This window comes from Stylophora pistillata, chromosome 8 (assembly GCF_964205215.1).
Source record: "Stylophora pistillata chromosome 8, jaStyPist1.2, whole genome shotgun sequence".
Lineage (NCBI taxonomy): Eukaryota > Metazoa > Cnidaria > Anthozoa > Scleractinia > Pocilloporidae > Stylophora > Stylophora pistillata.
In genome coordinates, this window is record NC_142526.1 from 167,994 (window position 1) to 195,515 (window position 27,522).

Sequence of the window (27,522 nt, forward strand, 5' to 3'; positions counted from 1 at the left end):
CTTAGTGATCGCATCCTAGTGCCAGTACTTCCGGGTGGGTATGAAAACAAACATGGCGGTCAAAATGGACGATGTTTCGTCTCCTCAACTCGCGCTTAAATTTTCAAGTTCTGCCTTCGACCCTGAGAAGTGTTAGTATTGCTTGAAAACTATCTTTCTCATTAGCACACTTCATACCATCCAAATTATCATTTTTTGCTTTAATGTTTCAGTAATTGACTATCTTATCATGATACAAAGCTCTAGCTGGACTGCAACTTCCCCCTTATTTTTTTCTTCAGATGTCAGGGATTTGTCAGCGCAATGTGACACTGATGCTGACCTTCAGGTTCATCGAAAGCGTATTCAGACCTTAAATGAAGAAACTGCGGTTAGCTTGAAGAAAAATGTATATAAGAATTACATGCAGTTCATCGAAACATCGAAGGAAATATCATGTATCCTTTAAATCTGGCGAGGGTGTGGGGTGGGTACATTTTGCTGATCCCCAGTCCATGGACTACCCTCGATGGACTACCTAAATGGACTACCCATATGGACTACCCTAAATTACCTACCTTCACGCGAGCGGATCGAGCGAAAAGAGGGACTTCATTCTCTTTTGTACCAGACGCGTTCAACCGACGACAACCTGTTAAAAATAAACCGATCTGTCACTTGATAACTGATAACTCCACCTTAATTTGTCGCCCGCTATATTCCCACGGCTGTTATTAAAGAGAAAACAAAAATGCTTCGAGAATCTACCTGGACTGCTTGATTGCTCTTGACTGACGCACGGTTAGTGTTGTTGTGTAGCTTTCGTTTAAGCTTCAGTGTACTGCTCTAATCATCTGAAGATCGCAATATCCGTGAAAATAACTACACTGTAGAGCTGGGCCCAGAGATATTTCCTGGAATGTAACTATTTCCTGCTGACATAGCAGGAAATAGTTACACTTAAGGACAAAGAAACTTACATCCGTGCATGCATTTATTCACAGACAGTTGTTTCGGCAAAGCCCTTAGACTTGTGAGAACTAACTCCTCAGCTAAAATCTTTCAAAAGAACTCTTTGCAAATTACTATTTGATATATTAGAAAAGGAGGATGAATATATTGAAATCCTCATGATTGTTAATAAAGTGGTTCATATATATGTTACGTCTGTTTTTTTTCTCCTCTTTGTATTTATAGATTGTCAGTAAGTGCTGTGTTCATTTGTCGATTCCTCATGTATTTGTCTTATCCTGCCATGACTAGCTTCCCAGCTATTTGTGGGACAAACCTTTTCAAATATGTATTTCGTAATATGAATAAAGTTGTACTCTTATCTTTCTATTAGAACATCTATAACTTAAAAACACGCCTTCGCGCTGGAGGCTATCCTCACAAGAAAAATCGCCTCTGAGTTAATTTATAGAATGGAAGTCAGCTTTGCAGAGGGACAACAAAGTGTGAAAGAAAATTCTGCCTTCGTTACCACGTACAACCCTTCTTTGCCAAATTTTGAAAACATCTTAATGAGCAAATGGCATAGAGAAATATACAGCAAGCCCCCCATTTCAGCAAATCTCTAGATTCTATAGAAAGCACTTGTTCCGCAAAAGCAAAAATTGCTTGAAATTTGTTCGCAGCAATGTCTGTAACAGCCAAGACAGTAACAGTAACAGCCAAGCTTATAAGATACAAGATTATAAATTCGAATTACTCACCACCCTTCATGCGCGATGAATGAATTAAGAACAAAGAAGAACAGCTGATCAGCGGCATTAAGAAAAGAAAATGGTGACAATCCATCATCAATCCCTGTTTTTTTTAAAGGTAGGTAATTTAGGGTAGTCCATATGGGTAGTCCATTTAGGTAGTCCATATGGGTATTCCATTTAGGTAGTCCATCGAGGGTAGTCTATGGACTGGGGATCACCCAGGGTGTGCCCGATTGGTAATGGGGGATGCTAAAGGAGTACAATCGAGATTATAGCACTGAAGATGCGAACAGGAAACTATCTTCGAGTGCTTGCTTACTGATATCTTTAATCTAACTCTCTTTGGAAGGGTTTTTTTTTTTTGGGACCTGAGTGCAAACTGAACTTTCTGTTGCATGTTGCACATTTTATTGCGGATCAGTTATAAATCGTAATACATGTCAATGAGACAGATTCCATGACTTATTACATCAGATCTGGAAGCAGAAATGTATCAGTTGGGACATTTTTTGGCGGAGCAAAAAGCGATACTCAGCAGCCAGGAGGACATGTCGTTATTTGGAAAACAAGGTAATTTTATATGCCAAGAAATTAAAGTACCCACAGCTTTCATGATTCAGAATGATTCAGTTAATAATGAATCAACACAGGTTAAAATAATTTGTCTTTAGAAATGGGAAAGTGGTGATATAATTTATTCACTAATTCAGGTGCAAGATATGCTTGAGAACAATCAGACTTAAAAAGTTTTATTAATTTTTTGATCCACAGCTATGAATGAATTGTTTAATATTTGTCCCCTTTTCCCCTGCCCCACCCTTTTCCTCCCCCTGAAATTTTGCAAAGTTTTAAAGTTTTAAAAAAAAGTATTGTTTTTCTTAACTTAGATTCTAATTCTTCAATAAAACCTTCAAAGAAAGATGAAAAAGGCAGCAGCTCAATAGAATCAGTAGAGGGTCTGGCTGTAAGTTATATTTGTATGTCTGAAATGAAATGATTGAAAATTGTTGTGTCCAAGTTAGTTAATTATGACGTCCAAGTTAACAGTTTTCAAGATTTCATATCGTGGGAATCTTAAAGGGATCCTCCACTGTTTTCGAAAATATCGCTTAAATGCTCTTTAAGTGCCCAAGAGTAGATTTTTTGGACAGAAAAATGTTCTCTCCCCTTAGATTTTTTGTTTTGGCCTCTCAAAAGAGGCCTTCATGACCAGTTCGAACATCCCGCGGTCACCATTTTGATCGGCGCGCAAGGCTCTCTGGGGTGATGACATAAAATGGTTGCTCAATTCCCTTGCCCTCGGTAAAATTGGTAGCAAAATGCCGCACTGCGTTGCCTTTGAGTGTACTATTCAAGCTAAAAACAGGAAAAACAATCCCAAAATTCGTTTCCACGATTTTCCAAACGATGCAGCGATTCGACAGGCTTGGATTCATGCTTTTGGAAGGACATCCTTGCCCAAAGACTCACGTCTGTGTTCGAAGCACTTCGAACAGCATTGCTTTGAAGAGTCTTACCCCTTTCCTGTTTTTAAATGATTACTACACTCAAAAGCAACGCAATGCGGCATTTTGCTACCAATTTTACCGAGGGTGAGGGAATCAAGCAACCATTAAATTACATCATCACCCCAGAGAGCCTTGCGCGCCGATCGAAATGGTGACCACGGGACGTTCCAACTGGTCATGAAAGCGTCTTTTGAGAGGCCAAAACATAAAATCTAAGGGGAGAGAACATTTTTCTGTCCAAAAAATCTTCTTTTGGACACTTAAAGAGCATTTTAAGCGATATTCTCGAAAACAGTGGAGGATCCCTTTAAAGAAAGTGCTTGATAATTAATCTATTGATAGAATCTTCTCACTTGGAGCATTAACTAAAAATTTACCAAACTTTAGGAATCTTTCATTTCCTTGTTAGCTATCTTTTTATGATGAAATGATCAGAATGAGCTGATTATACTTTATTAAAAACCAGGGTCTATATAGTGATAGCCATCATAGCCAGGGCTCTCTGTAGGTGCAACATGAATGAAATAGATAGTCATTTTTTTTTTTTTTTTATGACTGACAGAGTGTCCTGGATATAACTGATGTGAATTGTGTTTTTGAGGGAGACCTGGTTGAGGTTGATCCAGAAACATTTCTTCCAAAATCTAAAATTCATGCCTTCCTGTTACATGACAGTATGGTGGTTGCAAACATCATTCAAAACAGGTACTGGTAACAGTTATTTTGTTGATCCATGAGTCATTGGTGATGTTATTAGAATTTATATATGCGAACTAAAGAGATGTGAAAAAAAAAAAAGATTTTCAAAATAAACTGATCTTTTCCCACACCAGTATTCTGTGCATGTGATACTCAAAAACAATTTTTTTCCTTAAAAAGGATACCAAACTTGAATTGCCCGATTATGTACTTTTATCAACAGTTATTATATGTTGGTAATATGTTTGGTTTTATTAGGCGTGGCCCAGTTCGTTTTAAGTTCCAAAGTCTGTTTGAACTGGAAAACGTAGCAGTAGTGAATATGACCAGTGCTGATGGTATGTAACTATGTTAATAGACAATCACTTTTATCTCAGCCTCTTCACACTCTCTATTTTGCGACTGTTTTTTTATTAAAAACATGCCAGCAGGTAAATAGTAAATACAGTATGAGGTTACATGTGCAGAGGTTATATGTACCTGTGTATTATTCTTTTAGTTTGCTCTACAGACCAGTTTGATCACTTAGTATCTGAGGTTAGCAGCAAGATCTTGAAAAGTACACAGTACCACACTTAGAACAGTTTTACTGTGCTTGATTTTTGGATCAATTGGTTATGATACAGGGACATACTGCAGTTTTAACAGTTTTTTATTGTTTTTATCAGTGATAATGATAATAATAATAATTCAATATTTATATTGCACAAATTAACAAGTGGATGTGATCAAATGCACATCACAACACTTTCAGGGGGACTTTGGCCGGACTGCATCAGCAGTTTACAAACAATCAAAGGAAATTTATTTGAAGATGCCCCCTCCCCCCAATTCCCAGTAAACAGGCCAGACCATGTCACAGTAATCTCGTGGATGGGTTCTTTAACATCCCCTGCCTAACCAAATTAACTTATTAATAGATGCAGGAGACAGTACCTACAGTTTATTCATCCTTATCCGAGAAGACTAGAATGACTATCCATTTCTTGATATTATACAAAGGTAGCGCATTCTCCAAAGTTATTTTAAGACCTTGAGTGTTGGTCCGGCCAGGGCTCGACCCATCGACCTCGACCTCCCACACAACAGTCCAGTGCTCTAACCAATTGAGCTAACCGGGAGGCGGTCAAATGCAAGGTCTCAGAAGATACATATCCTAAAATAGAAACATGTGACAATAAGCTTTGTTCTGTCACGCGTAACTCGTTGCATTACACGTCCTCACATACTGTTTGTTAAGCATTGTGGGATAGCACGGGGCATGCTGTCAAGAATGATAATTTTGTAGGTACTCCCGGTGAAGACACTTTCTCATTTCACTATTCCAATCCGTCAAGCTCTGATCCATTACCCAAAAAATAGACGAGATCAGAACTCTACTTTGGCAGTGTAACCAGGTTTATTGAGAATAAACCTTAAAGGTGAAACGAGAAAGTGTCTTCACCAGGAGCACCTACAAAATTATAATTTTTGACAGCATGCCCCGTGTTATCCCACAATGCTTAACGAACAATACATGAAGACGTGTAACGCAACAAGTTACGCATGACAGAACAAGCTTGATGATAAACAGACTTTTAGATTTGCATCAAATGCATGTAGGTGGTCATGTTGTAAACTTATGAGTCATTGGTTGTGATATGTGTCTCAGGTTTGAAAGATTCTTTCAAGGTTTTCCTGTTCCCAGAAACTCATGTCTATCAAGCTGAAAATAAAACAATCAAGGTGAATAGGAGAGAAATGAACTACATTGTGTATAGTTGTAATGTTATAATATTTACTCATTACCCACGAGCCCTTGCTTACACAATCCAATAGAAAATCATGGGAATGAAAACTGAAGTGTGTTTAAAAGGAAGGGTTTACAAGAGCCTGTCCAGAAAAAGCCTTACAGCCCTGCACTTGAAAGTCCCTATAAATAAACTTGTAGTGGAATCGAATGGAAAGGAAAACAGTTACATGACCCTTTTTTGTATTTTGAATTATCCACAAGGTTTTACTTTATGATTCTTTTAGGATTTACCCTGTCATAGGATGTCATTGTTACCTTTTTTCCACTCTAACTTTTCTCTAGAAAGAGTGGTTGGATAGGATTGAAGAATGTAAAAAGAACTTTAAACTGAAGCTGGAGCAAGAGGTTAATGAAGGTGGCAGTGAAGTTGCATCCAATGCAGAGACCACCAGTAGTTCAGAGAATTCCAATCCCTTTGTTGAAGAGAGTGGAAAAAATCCATTTGAAGAGGACAACGACAAAAATCCTTTCACAAATGATTATGATGATGACAAGAATCCTTTTACTGAGAGCAAATCTACCAATCCTTTTGAGGAAGAGGAGGATGAAGGTTACTCCACTGATCTCTGTCATAACCATACACATGCAGGGATTAATACTCTGCTGAACCTTTAGGGAAGATGCTACATGAACCAGCAGTTTAGCAGGGAGGTTGTTGGGGCCCATTAAAAACTGAAAATTTTACTCATTAGTCTTAGTACTAATTTAAACTGAGGTTAAATGAAGGACCAGGGAGTTAGTTAAAGTAATGGAAAAATCATCAATTCAAAGAAACACGTTAAAAATGAGCATCTCAAAAAGTAAAATGAATAATACCTGTTTGGAAAACTAGAAAACTAAATAGTTTTGTTACCGGCCCCTTGTCTGTAGCAAGGAGAGACATGGAAAGGAGGCATCATCATTGGCTAAGCACTTTATAGTGGACCACTTCCAGTAGATGCATTCTTCACAACTGCCGTGAAGACCAGTGTAGTCTCAGTATGTAGTTATCTGCCGTGCAGACCAGTGTAGTCTCAGTATGTAGTTATCTGCCGTGAAGACCAGTGTAGTCTCAGTATGTAGTTATCTGCCGTGAAGACCAGTGTAGTCTCAGTATGTAGTTATCTGCCGTGAAGACCAGTGTAGTCTCAGTATGTAGTTATCTGCCGTGAAGACCAGTGTAATCTCAGTATGTAGTTATCTGCCGTGAAGACCAGTGTAATCTCAGTATGTAGTTATCTGCCGTGAAGACCAGTGTAGTCTCAGTATGTAGTTATCTGCCGTGAAGACCAGTGTAGTCTCAGTATGTAGTTATCTGCCGTGAAGACCAGTGTAGTCTCAGTATGTAGTTATCTGCCGTGAAGACCAGTGTAATCTCAGTATGTAGTTATCTGCCGTGAAGACCAGTGTAATCTCAGTATGTAGTTATCTGCCGTGAAGACCAGTGTAGTCTCAGTATGTAGTTATCTGCCGTGAAGACCAGTGTAGTCTCAGTATGTAGTTCTCTGCCGTGAAGACCAGTGTAGTCTCAGTATGTAGTTATCTGCCGTGAAGACCAGTGTAATCTCAGTATGTAGTTATCTGCCGTGAAGACCAGTGTAGTCTCAGTATGTAGTTATCTGCCGTGAAGACCAGTGTAGTCTCAGTATGTAGTTATCTGCCATGAAGACCAGTGTAGTCTCAGTATGAAGTTATCTACCGTGAAGACCTGTGTAGTCTCAGTATGTAGTTATCTGCCGTGAAGACCAGTGTAATCTCAGTATGTAGTTATCTGCCGTGAAGACCAGTGTAGTCTCAGTATGTAGTTATCTGCCGTGAAGACCAGTGTAGTCTCAGTATGTAGTTATCTGCCGTGAAGACCAGTGTAATCTCAGTATGTAGTTATCTGCCGTGAAGACCAGTGTAATCTCAGTATGTAGTTATCTGCCGTGAAGACCAGTGTAATCTCAGTATGTAGTTATCTGCCGTGAAGACCAGTGTAGTCTCAGTATGTAGTTATCTGCCGTGAAGACCAGTGTAATCTCAGTATGTAGTTATCTGCCGTGAAGACCAGTGTAATCTCAGTATGTAGTTATCTGCCGTGAAGACCAGTGTAATCTCAGTATGTAGTTATCTGCCGTGAAGACCTGTGTAGTCTCAGTATGTAGTTATCTGCCGTGAAGACCAGTGTAGTCTCAGTATGTAGTTATCTGCCGTGAAGACCAGTGTAGTCTCAGTATGTAGTTATCTGCCGTGAAGACCAGTGTAGTCTCAGTATGTAGTTATCTGCCGTGAAGACCAGTGTACTCTCAGTATGAAGTTATCTACCGAGAAGACCAGTGTAATCTCAGTATGTAGTTATCTGCCGTGAAGACCAGTGTAGTCTCAGTATGTAGTTATCTGCCGTGAAGACCAGTGTAGTCTCAGTATGTAGTTATCTGCGGTGAAGACCAGTGTAGTCTCAGTATGTAGTTATCTGCCGTGAAGACCAGTGTAGTCTCAGTATGTAGTTATCTGCCGTGAAGACCAGTGTAGTCTCAGTATGTAGTTATCTGCCGTGAAGACCTGTGTAGTCTCAGTATGTAGTTATCTGCCGTGAAGACCAGTGTAGTCTCAGTATGTAGTTATCTGCCGTGAAGACCAGTGTAATCTCAGTATGTAGTTATCTGCCGTGAAGACCAGTGTAGTCTCAGTATGTAGTTATCTGCCGTGAAGACCAGTGTAATCTCAGTATGTAGTTATCTGCCGTGAAGACCAGTGTAATCTCAGTATGTAGTTATCTGCCGTGAAGACCAGTGTAGTCTCAGTATGTAGTTATCTGCCGTGAAGACCAGTGTAGTCTCAGTATGTAGTTCTCTGCCGTGAAGACCAGTGTAGTCTCAGTATGTAGTTATCTGCCGTGAAGACCAGTGTAATCTCAGTATGTAGTTATCTGCCGTGAAGACCAGTGTAGTCTCAGTATGTAGTTATCTGCCGTGAAGACCAGTGTAGTCTCAGTATGTAGTTATCTGCCATGAAGACCAGTGTAGTCTCAGTATGAAGTTATCTACCGTGAAGACCTGTGTAGTCTCAGTATGTAGTTATCTGCCGTGAAGACCAGTGTAATCTCAGTATGTAGTTATCTGCCGTCAAGACCAGTGTAGTCTCAGTATGTAGTTATCTGCCGTGAAGACCAGTGTAGTCTCAGTATGTAGTTATCTGCCGTGAAGACCAGTGTAATCTCAGTATGTAGTTATCTGCCGTGAAGACCAGTGTAATCTCAGTATGTAGTTATCTGCCGTGAAGACCAGTGTAATCTCAGTATGTAGTTATCTGCCGTGAAGACCAGTGTAGTCTCAGTATGTAGTTATCTGCCGTGAAGACCAGTGTAATCTCAGTATGTAGTTATCTGCCGTGAAGACCAGTGTAATCTCAGTATGTAGTTATCTGCCGTGAAGACCAGTGTAATCTCAGTATGTAGTTATCTGCCGTGAAGACCTGTGTAGTCTCAGTATGTAGTTATCTGCCGTGAAGACCAGTGTAGTCTCAGTATGTAGTTATCTGCCGTGAAGACCAGTGTACTCTCAGTATGAAGTTATCTACCGAGAAGACCTGTGTAGTCTCAGTATGTAGTTATCTGCCGTGAAGACCAGTGTAATCTCAGTATGTAGTTATCTGCCGTGAAGACCAGTGTAGTCTCAGTATGTAGTTATCTGCCGTGAAGACCTGTGTAGTCTCAGTATGTAGTTATCTGCCGTGAAGACCAGTGTAATCTCAGTATGTAGTTATCTGCCGTGAAGACCTGTGTAATCTCAGTATGTAGTTATCTGCCGTGAAGACCAGTGTAGTTTCAGTATGTAGTTATCTGCCGTGAAGACCAGTGTAGTCTCAGTATGAAGTTATCTACTGTGAAGACCTGTGTAGTCTCAGTATGTAGTTATCTGCCGTGAAGACCAGTGTAATCTCAGTATGTAGTTATCTGCCGTGAAGACCAGTGTAGTCTCAGTATGTAGTTATCTGCCGTGAAGACCTGTGTAGTCTCAGTATGTAGTTATCTGCCGTGAAGACCAGTGTAGTCTCAGTATGTAGTTATCTGCCGTGAAGACCAGTGTAATCTCAGTATGTAGTTATCTGCCGTGAAGACCAGTGTAATCTCAGTATGTAGTTATCTGCCGTGAAGACCAGTGTAGTCTCAGTATGTAGTTATCTGCCGTGAAGACCAGTGTAATCTCAGTATGTAGTTATCTGCCGTGAAGACCAGTGTAATCTCAGTATGTAGTTATCTGCCGTGAAGACCAGTGTAATCTCAGTATGTAGTTATCTGCCGTGAAGACCAGTGTAGTCTCAGTATGTACTTATCTGCCGTGAAGACCAGTGTAATCTCAGTATGTAGTTATCTGCCGTGAAGACCAGTGTAATCTCAGTATGTAGTTATCTGCCGTGAAGACCAGTGTAATCTCAGTATGTAGTTATCTGCCGTGAAGACCAGTGTAGTCTCAGTATGTAGTTATCTGCCGTGAAGACCAGTGTAGTCTCAGTATGTAGTTATCTGCCGTGAAGACCAGTGTAATCTCAGTATGTAGTTATCTGCCGTGAAGACCAGTGTAGTCTCAGTATGTAGTTATCTGCCGTGAAGACCAGTGTAGTCTCAGTATGTAGTTATCTGCCGTGAAGACCAGTGTAGTCTCAGTATGAAGTTATCTGCCGTGAAGACCAGTGTAGTCTCAGTATGTAGTTATCTGCCGTGAAGACCTGTGTAGTCTCAGTATGTAGTTATCTGCCGTGAAGACCAGTGTAATCTCAGTATGTAGTTATCTGCTGTGAAGACCAGTGTAATCTCAGTATGTAGTTATCTGCCGTGAAGACCAGGGTAGTCTCAGTATGTAGTTATCTGCCGTGAAGACCAGTGTAGTCTCAGTATGTAGTTATCTGCCGTGAAGACCAGTGTAATCTCAGTATGTAGTTATCTGCCGTGAAGACCAGTGTAGTCTCAGTATGTAGTTATCTGCCGTGAAGACCAGTGTACTCTCAGTATGTAGTTATCTGCCGTGAAGACCAGTGTAGTCTCAGTATGTAGTTATCTGCCGTGAAGACCAGTGTAGTCTCAGTATGTAGTTATCTGCCGTGAAGACCAGTGTAGTCTCAGAATGTAGTTATCTGCCGGAAAGACCAGTGTAGTCTTAGTATGTAGTTATCTGCCGTGAAGACCAGTGTAGTCTCAGTATGTAGTTATCTGCCGTGAAGACCTGTGTAGTCTCAGTATGTAGTTATCTGCCGTGAAGACCAGTGTAATCTCAGTATGTAGTTATCTGCCGTGAAGACCAGTGTAGTCTCAGTATGTAGTTATCTGCCGTGAAGACCAGTGTAGTCTCAGTATGTAGTTATCTGCCGTGAAGACCAGTGTAGTCTCAGTATGAAGTTATCTGCCGTGAAGACCAGTGTAGTCTCAGTATGTAGTTATCTGCCGTGAAGACCAGTGTAGTCTCAGAATGTAGTTATCTGCCGGAAAGACCAGTGTAGTCTCAGTATGTAGTTATCTGCCGTGAAGACCAGTGTAGTCTCAGTATGTAGTTATCTGCCGTGAAGACCTGTGTAGTCTCAGTATGTAGTTATCTGCCGTGAAGACCAGTGTAATCTCAGTATGTAGTTATCTGCCGTGAAGATCAGTGTAATCTCAGTATGTAGTTATCTGCCGTGAAGACCAGTGTAGTCTCAGTATGTAGTTATCTGCCGTGAAGACCAGTGTAATCTCAGTATGTAGTTATCTGCCGTGAAGACCAGTGTAATCTCAGTATGTAGTTATCTGCCGTGAAGACCAGTGTAGTCTCAGTATGTAGTTATCTGCCGTGAAGACCAGTGTAGTCTCAGTATGTAGTTATCTGCCGTGAAGACCAGTGTAATCTCAGTATGTAGTTATCTGCCGTGAAGACCAGTGTAGTCTCAGTATGTAGTTATCTGCCGTGAAGACCAGTGTAATCTCAGTATGTAGTTATCTGCCGTGAAGACCAGTGTAGTCTCAGTATGTAGTTATCTGCCGTGAAGACCAGTGTAATCTCAGTATGTAGTTATCTGCTGTGAAGACCAGTGTAATCTCAGTATGTAGTTATCTGCCGTGAAGACCAGTGTAGTCTCAGTATGTAGTTATCTGCCGTGAAGACCAGTGTAGTCTCAGTATGTAGTTATCTGCCGTGAAGACCAGTGTAGTCTCAGTATGTAGTTATCTGCCGTGAAGACCAGTGTAGTCTCAGTATGTAGTTATCTGCCGTGAAGACCAGTGTAGTCTCAGAATGTAGTTATCTGCCGTGAAGACCAGTGTAGTCTCAGTATGTAGTTATCTGCCGTGAAGACCAGTGTAATCTCAGTATGTAGTTATCTGCCGTGAAGACCAGTGTAATCTCAGTATGTAGTTATCTGCCGTGAAGACCAGTGTAATCTCAGTATCTAGTTATCTGCCGTGAAGACCAGTGTAGTCTCAGTATGTAGTTATCTGCCGTGAAGACCAGTGTAATCTCAGTATGTAGTTATCTGCCGTGAAGACCAGTGTAGTCTCAGTATGTAGTTATCTGCCGTGAAGACCAGTGTAGTCTCAGTATGTAGTTATCTGCCGTGAAGACCAGTGTAGTCTCAGTATGAAGTTATCTGCCGTGAAGACCAGTGTAGTCTCAGTATGTAGTTATCTGCCGTGAAGACCAGTGTAGTCTCAGAATGTAGTTATCTGCCGGAAAGACCAGTGTAGTCTCAGTATGTAGTTATCTGCCGTGAAGACCAGTGTAGTCTCAGTATGTAGTTATCTGCCGTGAAGACCTGTGTAGTCTCAGTATGTAGTTATCTGCCGTGAAGACCAGTGTAATCTCAGTATGTAGTTATCTGCCGTGAAGATCAGTGTAATCTCAGTATGTAGTTATCTGCCGTGAAGACCAGTGTAGTCTCAGTATGTAGTTATCTGCCGTGAAGACCAGTGTAATCTCAGTATGTAGTTATCTGCCGTGAAGACCAGTGTAATCTCAGTATGTAGTTATCTGCCGTGAAGACCAGTGTAGTCTCAGTATGTAGTTATCTGCCGTGAAGACCAGTGTAGTCTCAGTATGTAGTTATCTGCCGTGAAGACCAGTGTAATCTCAGTATGTAGTTATCTGCCGTGAAGACCAGTGTAGTCTCAGTATGTAGTTATCTGCCGTGAAGACCAGTGTAATCTCAGTATGTAGTTATCTGCCGTGAAGACCAGTGTAGTCTCAGTATGTAGTTATCTGCCGTGAAGACCAGTGTAATCTCAGTATGTAGTTATCTGCTGTGAAGACCAGTGTAATCTCAGTATGTAGTTATCTGCCGTGAAGACCAGTGTAGTCTCAGTATGTAGTTATCTGCCGTGAAGACCAGTGTAGTCTCAGTATGTAGTTATCTGCCGTGAAGACCAGTGTAGTCTCAGTATGTAGTTATCTGCCGTGAAGACCAGTGTAGTCTCAGTATGTAGTTATCTGCCGTGAAGACCAGTGTAGTCTCAGAATGTAGTTATCTGCCGTGAAGACCAGTGTAGTCTCAGTATGTAGTTATCTGCCGTGAAGACCAGTGTAATCTCAGTATGTAGTTATCTGCCGTGAAGACCAGTGTAATCTCAGTATGTAGTTATCTGCCGTGAAGACCAGTGTAATCTCAGTATCTAGTTATCTGCCGTGAAGACCAGTGTAGTCTCAGTATGTAGTTATCTGCCGTGAAGACCAGTGTAATCTCAGTATGTAGTTATCTGCCGTGAAGACCAGTGTAATCTCAGTATGTAGTTATCTGCCGTGAAGACCAGTGTAATCTCAGTATGTAGTTATCTGCCGTGAAGACCTGTGTAGTCTCAGTATGTAGTTATCTGCCGTGAAGACCAGTGTAGTCTCAGTATGTAGTTATCTGCCGTGAAGACCAGTGTACTCTCAGTATGAAGTTATCTACCGTGAAGACCTGTGTAGTCTCAGTATGTAGTTATCTGCCGTGAAGACCAGTGTAATCTCAGTATGTAGTTATCTGCCGTGAAGTCCAGTGTAGTCTCAGTATGTAGTTATCTGCCGTGAAGACCTGTGTAGTCTCAGTATGTAGTTATCTGCCGTGAAGACCAGTGTAATCTCAGTATGTAGTTATCTGCCGTGAAGACCTGTGTAATCTCAGTATGTAGTTATCTGCCGTGAAGACCAGTGTAGTTTCAGTATGTAGTTATCTGCCGTGAAGACCAGTGTAGTCTCAGTATGAAGTTATCTACCGTGAAGACCTGTGTAGTCTCAGTATGTAGTTATCTGCCGTGAATACCAGTGTAATCTCAGTATGTAGTTATCTGCCGTGAAGACCAGTGTAGTCTCAGTATGTAGTTATCTGCCGTGAAGACCTGTGTAGTCTCAGTATGTAGTTATCTGCCGTGAAGACCAGTGTAATCTCAGTATGTAGTTATCTGCCGTGAAGACCAGTGTAATCTCAGTATGTAGTTATCTGCCGTGAAGACCAGTGTAATCTCAGTATGTAGTTATCTGCCGTGAAGACCAGTGTAGTCTCAGTATGTAGTTATCTGCCGTGAAGACCAGTGTAATCTCAGTATGTAGTTATCTGCCGTGAAGACCAGTGTAATCTCAGTATGTAGTTATCTGCCGTGAAGACCAGTGTAATCTCAGTATGTAGTTATCTGCCGTGAAGACCAGTGTAGTCTCAGTATGTAGTTATCTGCCGTGAAGACCAGTGTAATCTCAGTATGTAGTTATCTGCCGTGAAGACCAGTGTAATCTCAGTATGTAGTTATCTGCCGTGAAGACCAGTGTAATCTCAGTATGTAGTTATCTGCCGTGAAGACCAGTGTAGTCTCAGTATGTAGTTATCTGCCGTGAAGACCAGTGTAGTCTCAGTATGTAGTTATCTGCCGTGAAGACCAGTGTAATCTCAGTATGTAGTTATCTGCCGTGAAGACCAGTGTAGTCTCAGTATGTAGTTATCTGCCGTGAAGACCAGTGTAGTCTCAGTATGTAGTTATCTGCCGTGAAGACCAGTGTAGTCTCAGTATGAAGTTATCTGCCGTGAAGACCAGTGTAGTCTCAGTATGTAGTTATCTGCCGTGAAGACCTGTGTAGTCTCAGTATGTAGTTATCTGCCGTGAAGACCAGTGTAATCTCAGTATGTAGTTATCTGCTGTGAAGACCAGTGTAATCTCAGTATGTAGTTATCTGCCGTGAAGACCAGTGTAGTCTCAGTATGTAGTTATCTGCCGTGAAGACCAGTGTAGTCTCAGTATGTAGTTATCTGCCGTGAAGACCAGTGTAATCTCAGTATGTAGTTATCTGCCGTGAAGACCAGTGTAGTCTCACTATGTAGTTATCTGCCGTGAAGACCAGTGTACTCTCAGTATGTAGTTATCTGCCGTGAAGACCAGTGTAGTCTCAGTATGTAGTTATCTGCCGTGAAGACCAGTGTAGTCTCAGTATGTAGTTATCTGCCGTGAAGACCAGTGTAGTCTCAGAATGTAGTTATCTGCCGGAAAGACCAGTGTAGTCTTAGTATGTAGTTATCTGCCGTGAAGACCAGTGTAGTCTCAGTATGTAGTTATCTGCCGTGAAGACCTGTGTAGTCTCAGTATGTAGTTATCTGCCGTGAAGACCAGTGTAATCTCAGTATGTAGTTATCTGCCGTAAAGACCAGTGTAGTCTCAGTATGTAGTTATCTGCCGTGAAGACCAGTGTAATCTCAGTATGTAGTTATCTGCCGTGAAGACCAGTGTAGTCTCAGTATGAAGTTATCTGCCGTGAAGACCAGTGTAGTCTCAGTATGTAGTTATCTGCCGTGAAGACCAGTGTAGTCTCAGAATGTAGTTATCTGCCGGAAAGACCAGTGTAGTCTCAGTATGTAGTTGTCTGCCGTGAAGACCAGTGTAGTCTCAGTATGTAGTTATCTGCCGTGAAGACCTGTGTAGTCTCAGTATGTAGTTATCTGCCGTGAAGACCAGTGTAATCTCAGTATGTAGTTATCTGCCGTGAAGATCAGTGTAATCTCAGTATGTAGTTATCTGCCGTGAAGACCAGTGTAGTCTCAGTATGTAGTTATCTGCCGTGAAGACCAGTGTAATCTCAGTATGTAGTTATCTGCCGTGAAGACCAGTGTAATCTCAGTATGTAGTTATCTGCCGTGAAGACCAGTGTAGTCTCAGTATGTAGTTATCTGCCGTGAAGACCAGTGTAGTCTCAGTATGTAGTTATCTGCCGTGAAGACCAGTGTAATCTCAGTATGTAGTTATCTGCCGTGAAGACCAGTGTAGTCTCAGTATGTAGTTATCTGCCGTGAAGACCAGTGTAATATCAGTATGTAGTTATCTGCCGTGAAGACCAGTGTAGTCTCAGTATGTAGTTATCTGCGGTGAAGACCAGTGTAGTCTCAGTATGTAGTTATCTGCCGTGAAGACCAGTGTAGTCTCAGTATGTAGTTATCTGCCGTGAAGACCAGTGTAATCTCAGTATGTAGTTATCTGCCGTGAAGACCAGTGTAGTCTCAGTATGTAGTTATCTGCCGTGAAGACCAGTGTAGTCTCAGTATGAAGTTATCTGCCGTGAAGACCAGTGTAGTCTCAGTATGTAGTTATCTGCCGTGAAGACCAGTGTAGTCTCAGAATGTAGTTATCTGCCGGAAAGACCAGTGTAGTCTCAGTATGTAGTTATCTGCCGTGAAGACCAGTGTAGTCTCAGTATGTAGTTATCTGCCGTGAAGACCTGTGTAGTCTCAGTATGTAGTTATCTGCCGTGAAGACCAGTGTAGTCTCAGAATGTAGTTATCTGCCGGAAAGACCAGTGTAGTCTCAGTATGTAGTTATCTGCCGTGAAGACCAGTGTAGTCTCAGTATGTAGTTATCTGCCGTGAAGACCTGTGTAGTCTCAGTATGTAGTTATCTGCCGTGAAGACCAGTGTAATCTCAGTATGTAGTTATCTGCCGTGAAGACCAGTGTAGTCTCATTATGTAGTTATCTGCGGTGAAGACCAGTGTAGTGTCAGTATGTAGTTATCTGCCGTGAAGACCAGTGTAGTCTCAGTATGTAGTTATCTGCCGTGAAGACCAGTGTAATCTCAGTATGTAGTTATCTGCCGTGAAGACCAGTGTAGTCTCAGTATGTAGTTATCTGCCGTGAAGACCAGTGTAGTCTCAGTATGAAGTTATCTGCCGTGAAGACCAGTGTAGTCTCAGTATGTAGTTATCTGCCGTGAAGACCAGTGTAGTCTCAGAATGTAGTTATCTGCCGGAAAGACCAGTGTAGTCTCAGTATGTAGTTATCTGCCGTGAAGACCAGTGTAGTCTCAGTATGTAGTTATCTGCCGTGAAGACCTGTGTAGTCTCAGTATGTAGTTATCTGCCGTGAAGACCAGTGTAGTCTCAGAATGTAGTTATCTGCCGGAAAGACCAGTGTAGTCTCAGTATGTAGTTATCTGCCGTGAAGACCAGTGTAGTCTCAGTATGTAGTTATCTGCCGTGAAGACCTGTGTAGTCTCAGTATGTAGTTATCTGCCGTGAAGACCAGTGTAATCTCAGTATGTAGTTATCTGCCGTGAAGATCAGTGTAATCTCAGTATGTAGTTATCTGCCGTGAAGACCAGTGTAGTCTCAGTATGTAGTTATCTGCCGTGAAGACCAGTGTAATCTCAGTATGTAGTTATCTGCCGTGAAGACCAGTGTAATCTCAGTATGTAGTTATCTGCCGTGAAGACCAGTGTAGTCTCAGTATGTAGTTATCTGCCGTGAAGACCAGTGTAGTCTTAGTATGTAGTTATCTGCCGTGAAGACCAGTGTAGTCTCAGTATGTAGTTATCTGCCGTGAAGACCAGTGTAGTCTCAGTATGTAGTTATCTGCCGTGAAGACCAGTGTAATCTCAGTATGTAGTTATCTGCCGTGAAGACCAGTGTAGTCTCAGTATGTAGTTATCTGCCGTGAAGACCAGTGTAGTCTCAGTATGTAGTTATCTGCCGTGAAGACCAGTGTAGTCTCAGTATGTAGTTATCTGCCGTGAAGACCAGTGTAGTCTCAGTATGAAGTTATCTGCCGTGAAGACCAGTGTAGTCTCAGTATGTAGTTATCTGCCGTGAAGACCAGTGTAGTCTCAGTATGTAGTTATCTGCCGTGAAGACCAGTGTAATCTCAGTATGTAGTTATCTGCTGTGAAGACTAGTGTAGTCTCAGTATGTAGTTATCTCCCTCAGTGTGCTAACAACGGAGAGAGGACTCAGGTGGGACAAAGGAGGCAGTGGAGTACAACATGATTGCCAGCCCAGCAGAAGCCTCCTATTTAAATTACCCTTAAAGTACCATTTAAGTGCTTCAAATCTTTGCTTTTAACCTTGAAGAGGGAACACATTTAACAATTTGTCTTATTTTACTTTAAATAAACTGAATTAGGTTAACCATCGTGGGTTGAAGTAACTTAAGTTTATCTTAAAACATAAAACAGATTTAAGGTGGGCATGTCTATGATGTAAGCACGCATTTTGTACCTTTCTGTGTTGCTGTTACAGGACCTGTTGCTTCGTCCTCACCTAATTCTGGAAACTCCAATGTCGTCAAGGTAAAAAAAAATTGAGTCACAAATCAAGCACTAGTAAGAAGTCAAATGATGTATGAGAAGCTTGATTTCCTCTGCTCTCTTGAGTTTGGTCTTTATTTCTCTCTATTCCTGCTCGTTGTTTCCCTCTTCTCAGTCTGGTCAGGAACGTGGCTTCATTTATTTCTTTAATTAATCTATTTTCAGTTACATTTTGTATATTTCTTACAGGCTGGAAAAGGTTGGCTAAGAGATCTGCCTGAAGATTTAGACATGTTTATTGCACAGAGAGATTTTGAGAGGGCCATGGAGTTAATTGACAGAAGTGAGTAGTGCTTCTTCTGCAAATAGTAAACTTAGATATTGTGCTAACGCGGTTACCCAGTCCCTCCCTTCTTCCCACTTCAACACTTGCTGTGCAGGCCTTGTTACGAATGATTAAGGTGAGCATCTTCTATAATTACTCTTTCAGCAAACAAATATTTGAAAGAAAACAGCAGCTCTCAAGCAGCAAAAGAAATCAAGTAAGTCTTGTAGAGTTTATCGTCAAGCTGATATAGTGAAGTGTCCTATTAGTTGTTAAAAGAACCCCTCACCGTAAAGAAGGTGTTTAAAAGTAAGCAATGAAATACGCGCACCATAAGCATTGATAGCACTGGCTGGGAAGTAATCGATCTCTATCAACTTGTTTGATAACCTCATTGTGTTTTTGTCAGGGACATTCTTTAAATTTTTTTCATCAGAGTTCGCCTTGATCGCCGGGTAAAGCTGTTGGTAGATGCTCTTATTGATGAGTTGGATAGTAGTCGAAGCTTCCTACTTCATGTAGGACCACGTGCAACTAGAAGAACCGTCTCACTGTTGGTTAGACTGGGGAGAGCTTCTGAGGTGTGGTATATTGATGTTTTCTGCATACTTGTTATCAGGGGGGGATTTTTAGCTAAAGTTTCTTTACTCGAATAATAATGATATATCAGTTGATCGTGTGGTGTATTGATTGAGGGCAGTGTCAACGATCTCCATTGCTACGACCTCACCCTAGCAGATGAGTGACAGTGATAAGCATCTCAAGAAACTGGCCTTGACTCTGATGATGACTTCCGCTGAGGTGGACAAAACTTTAGTGAATCTGACCAACAACAATCTTTCTCAGGAGTGCGCTGACCTGGACGATCAAACCGTGATTGACAGATCTTTCACGGGGTAAACCATGTACTTTTAACGATGTCATCAACTAAATACAAATAGTCCCCTCTTCTCCACTTCAAGTTTTTCCTTCGCGTTTGTAATGTGCTGATGTTCTACTGGCGACTTTTTCTGAGGCTTAATGGTGTTCCTCTCTCTTTTTATTTACTTTTAACGAGGCAGGCATGTCAGCTTTTCTTGAGGAACAGAAGTGAAGCCATCAAACATACTATTAGGTAACCTGTCGCAATTTGTTATAACTACTTTTTATGACTTGAATTGATTGGACCCAGCATACTGCATATGGACCAAGCTAGACTGCATATGGACCCAGCATACTGCATATGGACCAAGCTAGACTTAGACCAGATCCGAGGTAGAGCAATGCAAAAGTCCCCTTCACAAGTACCGTTATGTAATATGAATGACTGCTTTGTTTTTCAAGGCAACTGAAGATTGAAGGGGCTACATCTTTATACATCACCAAGTTGTCCACCGCATTCTTTAGCTGCATCATAGAGACTGGTAAAGAGTTTGAACAAGTTTTCTCTGCTAATAGAGGGTTTAGTTCAGGTCAGTATCAATAATCAGTATGATATCTGGTCAGTATAATCATTATGGTAATCTTCCTTCCTGACTTTCTTCCCTCTTGCTGTAGCTACAAATACGTTCTTGTTGTTAGTTTCGTCGGTTTCGTTCCGCTAGTAATAGTTTTCCTTGTCGTTTACTAATTTTTGTTTTTCTCTTTCCAAACAGCCTTTGTCGTGTGGGCCAATAGTGAACTGAAGCACTTTGTTTCTCGCTTTTCTAATCAAGTTTTCAGAAGGGAGATGGGTTTAGCAGCTACTGGTGTGTGTGTCAGCATGGCGAGACATCAGTGCGAAAAGGTAAACGTTACTGTGTCCTCAACTACGTTCATGTCGCAGAAAGCCACACGGCCACTAACCTTAATTCTTTCTGTATTTCGTTGCCATGGTATATTGTGCTGCAGTTTCTGCTACGGTGTAGCGCCTCTATTCAGATTCATTTACTTCTTGGCGGACCCCTAAGAAATTACACCCATCTTAGGCTGTTATACGGTTGTTCTCACTTTCCATTCTGATTCAAACCAAAAGTAAAGAACTTATACGCTTTAACTGCTGAAAACTTGTCACATGTTTATTGTTTAGCTTCAAGAGATCGGCCTGGACCTGACATTTTCAATGCAGCAGATGCTACTTAGAGACATTCTTGAAGCAGTCTTGGACACAAGAGATCAGATGGTGAAGTTTTCAAGGCACAGGGCCATGGTAAGTGCCATGAAATGCAAACATTAAAACAGCGGTTTTTCGGAGCCATTTTTTTTGAAGTGCAAAACCACCTTTGATTTGACGGAGACTTCAAAATAAAAAGTCAGGAAGATAGGAACAACACTAAAGATGCGATGAAAAACAACGAAGGAGCAAAGGTGGATAACAATGAGGAAAATTCAATTGTTAATCATGATCTTGTTCAACTTGTACGAACAATGACGTAGCTCCTTTGAACTAAGCGAGGATTGAGTGAGTGAGTGTGTGTGTGAGTGAGGCCTGGGCCTCAGACCCCAGCTGCTTCCTGTGTTTTACTTTGAACCTCTTAAACGTGGCCTCCTCTGCGCTGAAGAATACAATGATTTCAAATTGCGCAAAGCTACAGAAAGTTTCTCCCTATTGTAAATTAACCACTACATATCATATTTTTTCCTCATCAAGGAAACAAATTGGAAACCAATGGAGTTTGAAGGACGAGCAGATCAGCTTGGAAAATTATGTGAAGAAATGGAAAGCCTGGGTATTGAGAGTTTTCAAGAGCTCGTTGGTAAGAAGCTGTGTCTGAAATTTTTTCTTAAAAATTTCGTTTACATGTCTTTTTGTCATTATCTAGAATTCTGTGTTTGAATTACAACAATTAAATGATAGTTGTTCGGGTTCATGCTTCAATGGTAAACCTGCCCTTAAAAACAAGCTTCCCCTTACATCATGTCGGGTTCCGCACTCACATTTCTCAGTCTAAAGTTGAGCACGCTAACCACGTAAACCGACCGACTGTTCGCATTCAGTTGTCCTGTCGATAGCGTACGGTATTGAGTCAAGAGCTAGTCCCATCCTGCCGATAACCTTTCGGTATACCCAGGTATGAAACTGTCACTTATGGCAAACACTCTGTAAGATTTCAAGGGCCCATGTTATGGACAAAATTACCCAAGAGTATAAGGGAGGTCGAGACCCTCAAGTCGTTCAAAGGCAAGATACGCCAACTCAGTATAAGTGAGCTCTTGGATGATTGCTGCACACGCTGTAGCCTCTGCTTCTCTTGAATTTTATATATTTTTTATCACAAATCCCGTAATTAGTAAACTAAATATTTTCTCTTAGTTATTATATATATATATACTACTGTAAATAGCTCCTAGTCTTTTTTCCTTTTTAGTGTCCCCAAATAAGTAAGGGATTTTTCCCTAGCTAGACGGCTTTTGACACTTTTAATAAAGATTTACTACTACTACTACTACTACTTCGGTAGTCTGCCTTAGCCTCTGGGAAATCTTTCGGCAGCCTGTTACTACCAGTCAATAATCTGTTGGCAGTGTCCTCCAACCTGTCGGTAATCTGCCGGTTGTCTACCTTAACCTGACGGTATTTTTTCGGTGAAAGCCACTGGTTCCAATCAGTCGTTCCAACCAGTCGTTCCAACCAGTCGGCCGATAGCCTCTCGGTCATAATCAACAGTCGGTAGAAAGGAGCTTTACTGGAAGCTTACTGAGACGGTATTTTTTCGGTGAAAGCCACTGGTTCCAACCAGTCGGCCGATAGCTTCTCGGTTATAATCAACAGTCGGTAGAAAGGAGCTTTACTGGAAGCTTACTGAGATAATAGTAATGACTCTTCTTCACTTTTCTGTTTTATTGTTTACAGATGGTAATAAAGTGAACCTGAGTAGTTCCACCGTGGCTTTTATTAAAGGAGTGTTGGGCTTTGTAGCAGATGGATTAACGGTCAATACACCGCAGGCAAGAAATCCGCTTATATGTGTGAACACAAACGTATAATTTTCTTTCCCTGATCTTTATCTTTTATTTGGTTTGTAAAATTGAAGTATTCTCTTTGACTTTCAGCTTCAGCCATGGTTTGTAGATTGCATCGGAGATTTGTTTGAAAACCAAGTAGTTCTGTTTGAGGCCATTCTTAAGTCTGGTCGGTATGCAAGCCAGGTAAGTATCTTCCTGGGTTAAGCGTTCATCTCTTCCAGCGAGGACTTCCACTTGCCAGTGGCCTTTGGCGATAGTGCTGGCGGCAGTCAATGTCCAAGGCTCCCCTGCGCGCTGAACAAAAATGTCTGCCTTACCGAAGGCTTTAATCTTCTGCCTCTTTCGTTTATTATGTTTTGTTCAGATCTGCTCTTTTCGGTTCGGTTTAGTTCGATTTGTTAATCTCATTCCGGAAATTATTATAAAACCGCGAGACGCAGGATTCAAGGCAAGTGGCTGACAAGCTCTGATTAGCTCAGCGTTACCAATGGAACTACGATTTACAACCGTCTTGTTATGATGTCTTAAATAACATTTTGTATGTATTTTTTTTTTCCAGCGTGAGTTCATCCTAAAGAATGCTTCCTTTGTATTAGAAAATATCCCTCCTCTAATTAAAAAGCGATTAAAGGTAGGTATGCGGTTTAAGTAAGGGTCGGGGAGTTATTTTTCCTTTTGTTTGTCTGTTTTTTATTTGCTTGCGTGGAATTTTTATGCCAGGCTGTTCATTTTTCTTTAAAAGTTGTTGGCGTGGATCTTGTGGTTTATTTGTAAGTGATCTTCATCTGCTCCTTGTAAAACACAAAACCAAAGTGTTTATTGGAGCCAGATAGGTTTTATAAGCAGGAGAACTTTATAAGCAATCCGATTCAGTTGGGCATGTTATTGATGCCATTCAAAACGTCAGGGTCGCAAGGGAGGAAAGCCTAAGCAATCCCAGTTTTTCCTTCGACTTTATCGAGAGTGGCTCTCCTAGAAAAATATTCCAGAAGGATTTACTTGTAAACCGGTACTGCCCTTTGTCGGAGAGTGCATTATAATTACTAATAAGAGTATCCAAAGTAATCCGGGATCGTCCGGGATACTTTTCCTGCTGATTGGTCTTGATAACTAACGCCACCTCTCAACCAATCATAAGCAGACATTACCAATGGCGACTTCGCCACCCTCTTCTTTTCCCGCGCTGAATGTTGTTGCTTTGAGTTTTCGCGGGCTCCCTTACCATTGTTCTGATTGGACGTCTTGGTTACTTTGTTTTTTCGTTGGCTGCATTCAATCGAAAACCGATCTATCTCCTCGAATGAGCCCTTTTCTGTTTCTTATCGTACTCTGGTTATTTTGTTTAGGTTGGGACTAATCCTGGTCGCTTTATGGAGATACAGAGCGAGTTGAAGAGACTACAGTCCATTACTCCTTCAAGTGATACAGCGGAAGGAAAAACTGGAAAATAAAAATATGACAACATATGTCTTACTAATGAAAAATTGTTTTTCATTAGATACTTCAATATACTGAGTCAGTTCAAAAGCAGAACTGACAACAAAATAAGAGAAATGAACAAATAAGGTCTTTGATTTCCTTGTAAATAACAGAAAGAAAGCTTTATTTCTAATGAATTTCTAATGGTTATTTTATTGGATGAGAAGCCACATTTGTCGTAGGTTCCATGCGCATATGCAAAGCTGCAGTAAAGCGTTTTCGTCCGTCTATGATCGTTGTAGGGTCATGGGAGAATATATTTATCCGTTTCCCTTAGAGGGAAAATTCTTGTTACGATTTCAAATTTAAATCACAGTTTTCAAATTTATTTAGTGCAGCTTTAATGAAGCGCAAGAACAGTGAAATTACCTGAATACTCTGAAAAACGTGCTCATTGGAATGAAAGAGTTAAATGATGACATTTTATTCGTGTCTCCTTTGTAGACATGGCTGTGTGTTGCTTTATTATATTTTTTTTTATTTCCAAAAGAGGATAAAAGCATCACTTGCGTTTTGCATGTATTAATACTAATGATGTGAGGTATACGCTGCTTATGTTGGAATTATGTGTGAAAAAGCTTAAAATCCTCAGGTCGAGGCTATTAAGAGTAAATAGACCTGGTGATTGAATTTGTGAAACTAAAGTACTTTTCGAAATTAAAATATTTTAACCACGAAAACCAATTTGGTTTTTTAGTAAAATCTTTTACTGTAGTTGAATCGATCCACCTTCAAACAGTACTGAACATCACAACGAAAACATAAAATAAATTACGCGAAAAAGGGGAGTGTCATGATTGAGTTTGGCGTTGATTGCCATCAAAGGAGGAATTTGTTAGGCCGGATCACAAAAGTACTTCTGTGTTTCACCGGAAACCCCAGAAAAAAAAACCCACAAGTAATTGTTCCTTTGTGAGTCGCAGCAATCACGCGCCTTTGTGGCCGTAAACAATAACGCTAGCATTAGCACGTTACACAAACAATGCCAAACAATTGTACGGGCGGATGTGTTATTAACTCTATTCTTCTGCAAACAGAACACTGGAACGGATTAGTATTACTTCAAACAGTTTAGTTCAGTATTTGTAGCCATGTCTTTCATGAAGTATTACATTAACCGCCCCATTTTACAGCTCTAAGCTATTTGAAATTGCCTTTTTTGTTGTTTGCACGTAGTGAGCAGTCTTGTCTTTTGACGAGGAGGTTAGAGGTACTCGGTTAAAAAAGAGTGGGAATGGGTCCTAAGGGAATAAAAGAATAAACCTTCCTTTTTTAAGGTTAAGCAAGTTGCAGATGTGTTGTGATGGTTATTCAAAAATGCTAAATAAATTATAAGGGTGCTAATTATACGAATAAGCGGACAAATATGTTAACTAGAATTAGCTAGTCTGAGCTTCTTGAGATTTGATTTGAATTGAAAACAAAAACATTTAATCAAAAGATTTTCCCCGACTCGGCTTGTTGAACATTGTTTGATCAGACATACAAATTGATCCCAAATATAGTTGGATGAAAGCCTTTTTAGGCTTGAAAACCAATATCAAGGAGTTTGATTGTTTGTGGCAGTAAAAGTGTCATTAATCAATTACGTAAACCACAGCGTTTTACAGTCCAATATCAGAGTTTGTTCACTCGTGCCATGTTCATTTGAACTCGAGTGTGAATCCTGTAAAAGTCTCCAAACTTTGATCCCTGCTATAAATTCTGATGTTCACCAAGTTTGAGCCAATGGAAAGCAGTTTTTCGCTAGTGAATATCAACTCTGCACCTTTTTATCATCCAAGCATCCCTATAGCTCCAATGTTCCCGTACTCATCCTTTCACAGTGGGTACGTCAGCCAAGAAATGTCTTACCCTTCTCGCGGTCAAGACATAAAAGTTCTACCTGGTTATGTTGGTCCATGTATACCATGTTACCACCAAAGCTTTCAAGGCATCCCCTACCAACCCGCAGATGAAGAAAAACCAACTCAGTCATATATTGGTCTGATTGGAAAAGCAATTTTAAGCTCTCCTCTGCAGAAACTTGTTCTTGGTGATATCTACAACCACATTCTAACAAATTACCCTTACTTCAGGAATAGAGGACCTGGATGGCGTAACTCCATACGCCACAACTTATCGCTCAATGATTGCTTTGTTAAACTGGGTCGCTCTCCAAACGGCAAAGGACACTTCTGGGCAATCAATCCTCTTAACTATGAGGACTTCAGTCGGGGAGAGTACAAACGTAAAAGAGCCACAAGAAGAAACCGGGAGAGAAAAGAGAGTGGTGAAACAAAAACGAACACATCTGGACATGTTCAGAGGTGCACATTGCAAGAAATCCATTACATCAGTCACACTTTTCCAGATGAAACAGAAAAAAGAGGTTTTCACATCGAGACGCTACTGTCGGACAAATGGGAAGATATCAAAAGCAGTGAAACGCACGAAGCGGTGTCAGCATTTTCCATTGTGACACAGAGGCAGATGCCTGCTAAAAAAGAACTTGAAGTGCACAGAGTTCATCACCGAGAGAATGGCTCAGGCACCAAAACAGATTTCTTTTGACCGATTTTCTCGATTATTATTTGGATTATGTTCCCTCGGTGTATTACTTCAGTAACTAAACTACAGAAAATTTTTTTCGGGAGGATGTTTTGAGCCTCTAAACTTTTGGAAACTTTTAGCCATCGAGTTTGGATTTGAGAGTGTTAGCTAAAGATAACGTGTTAATGTCAATTTGATTCCCTTTAAAATATATATTGGAACAACGTTTTCCTAGATGGCCGACTATCAAGAGATATGTATATAGCAGAGTAACGCAAAAGGGTTACAAACCAAAAAGGCACGAATTTAATTTATTTTTCATAGCAAGAAAGCGCACTGGTAGATTATTGTAAAAATAAAAAATAGGTAGGCGTGTTGAGACGTAAGCAAACATTTATCTATTCATTATGCTATGATGGAAAACCATAAGAAAACCTTTGAACAATGCAGTTCTCAAGGATTTTGTCTCCACCCCATTCCTTTAACATGTAAATTTACGGTTCAAGAAACAATAAAACAAATAAGTAACGTGTTGTGTGTGGCCTCTTCACTGATAAATGGCAACACCGTCTTTTGTAGGGAACAGGGCGTAAGAAACAAACGAAGCGTTAAAACGCATGGTTCTGAATGCTGAACTTTTAACAAAAGGAAACAATATTTGAAATCAGTGTTATGAAATTGGTTTAACTGACTTTCGTGTCGAGGTTTGGGAACATTTTTAATTATGGAAATATTTGAAATTATGTGGGTGACAGCCATTTTCTAGTCTTGTAAAAGTCAAATCAGAACAATTTAAAGTCGTTGTGGCCCGTGAGCGAATCTGTTCTACAACTTTTGCAATGGGATTAATCAAGAAGAACAAGTATCACTTTCTTGCTGAGTTTTCCATTGATGCCAGCAGTTTCAAATAGCACCTTCAAATGTCCAAATTCAAGTAGAATGTAACGATAAGACTTCCAAAGAAATCATTGCTATCACGCAATGGGACTATAGTTTCAAATTTACATTGCCCTCAATTCCTCGCTCCTGTCTAGCTGTTCTAGACTTGCGATATTCATTTTTGGATAATTTGTGGAAACCAGTTCACATTTACAAAAGAGAATTTACTGGTTTGCAGGAGAA

The 27,522-nt window shown here is 40.7% G+C and overlaps 2 protein-coding genes across 2 annotated transcripts; both read left to right on the forward strand.

The window, feature by feature from the left end:
- Positions 1-16: 16 nt before the first annotated feature.
- Positions 17-24,552, forward strand: LOC111332034 (exocyst complex component 8). The gene is made up of 21 exons (XM_022937290.2): positions 17-131; positions 282-437; positions 2,163-2,258; positions 2,576-2,652; positions 3,759-3,901; positions 4,154-4,233; positions 5,547-5,620; positions 5,970-6,237; positions 18,133-18,182; positions 18,390-18,483; positions 18,631-18,682; positions 18,902-19,046; positions 19,527-19,579; positions 19,789-19,916; positions 20,100-20,230; positions 20,513-20,632; positions 21,074-21,179; positions 22,277-22,371; positions 22,477-22,572; positions 22,949-23,020; positions 23,736-24,552. Exons 1-21 carry the CDS (start codon positions 41-43, stop codon positions 23,838-23,840), a joined length of 2,232 nt encoding a protein of 743 aa, XP_022793025.2. The 5' UTR covers positions 17-40; the 3' UTR covers positions 23,841-24,552.
- Positions 24,553-24,690: 138 nt separating this feature from the next.
- On the forward strand, positions 24,691-26,932 carry LOC111332020 (uncharacterized). Its single transcript, XM_088730693.1, has one exon. It carries the CDS (start codon positions 25,576-25,578, stop codon positions 26,419-26,421), a length of 846 nt encoding a protein of 281 aa, XP_088586819.1. The 5' UTR covers positions 24,691-25,575; the 3' UTR covers positions 26,422-26,932.
- Positions 26,933-27,522: the final 590 nt, after the last annotated feature.

What these genes read in the sequence shown, in the direction of transcription:
- LOC111332034 (XM_022937290.2), top strand. Translation starts at nt 41, where the DNA reads ATGAAAACAAACATGGCGGTCAAAATGGACGATGTTTCGTCTCCTCAA. An exon ending in TGCCTTCGACCCTGAGAAGT is followed by an intron (nt 132 to 281) that starts GTTAGTATTGCT and finishes TTTTTTCTTCAG; the next exon opens with ATGTCAGGGATTTGTCAGCG. An exon ending in GCCATCAAACATACTATTAG is followed by an intron (nt 19,580 to 19,788) that starts GTAACCTGTCGC and finishes TTGTTTTTCAAG; the next exon opens with GCAACTGAAGATTGAAGGGG.
- LOC111332020 (XM_088730693.1), top strand. Translation starts at nt 25,576, where the DNA reads ATGTTCACCAAGTTTGAGCCAATGGAAAGCAGTTTTTCGCTAGTGAAT.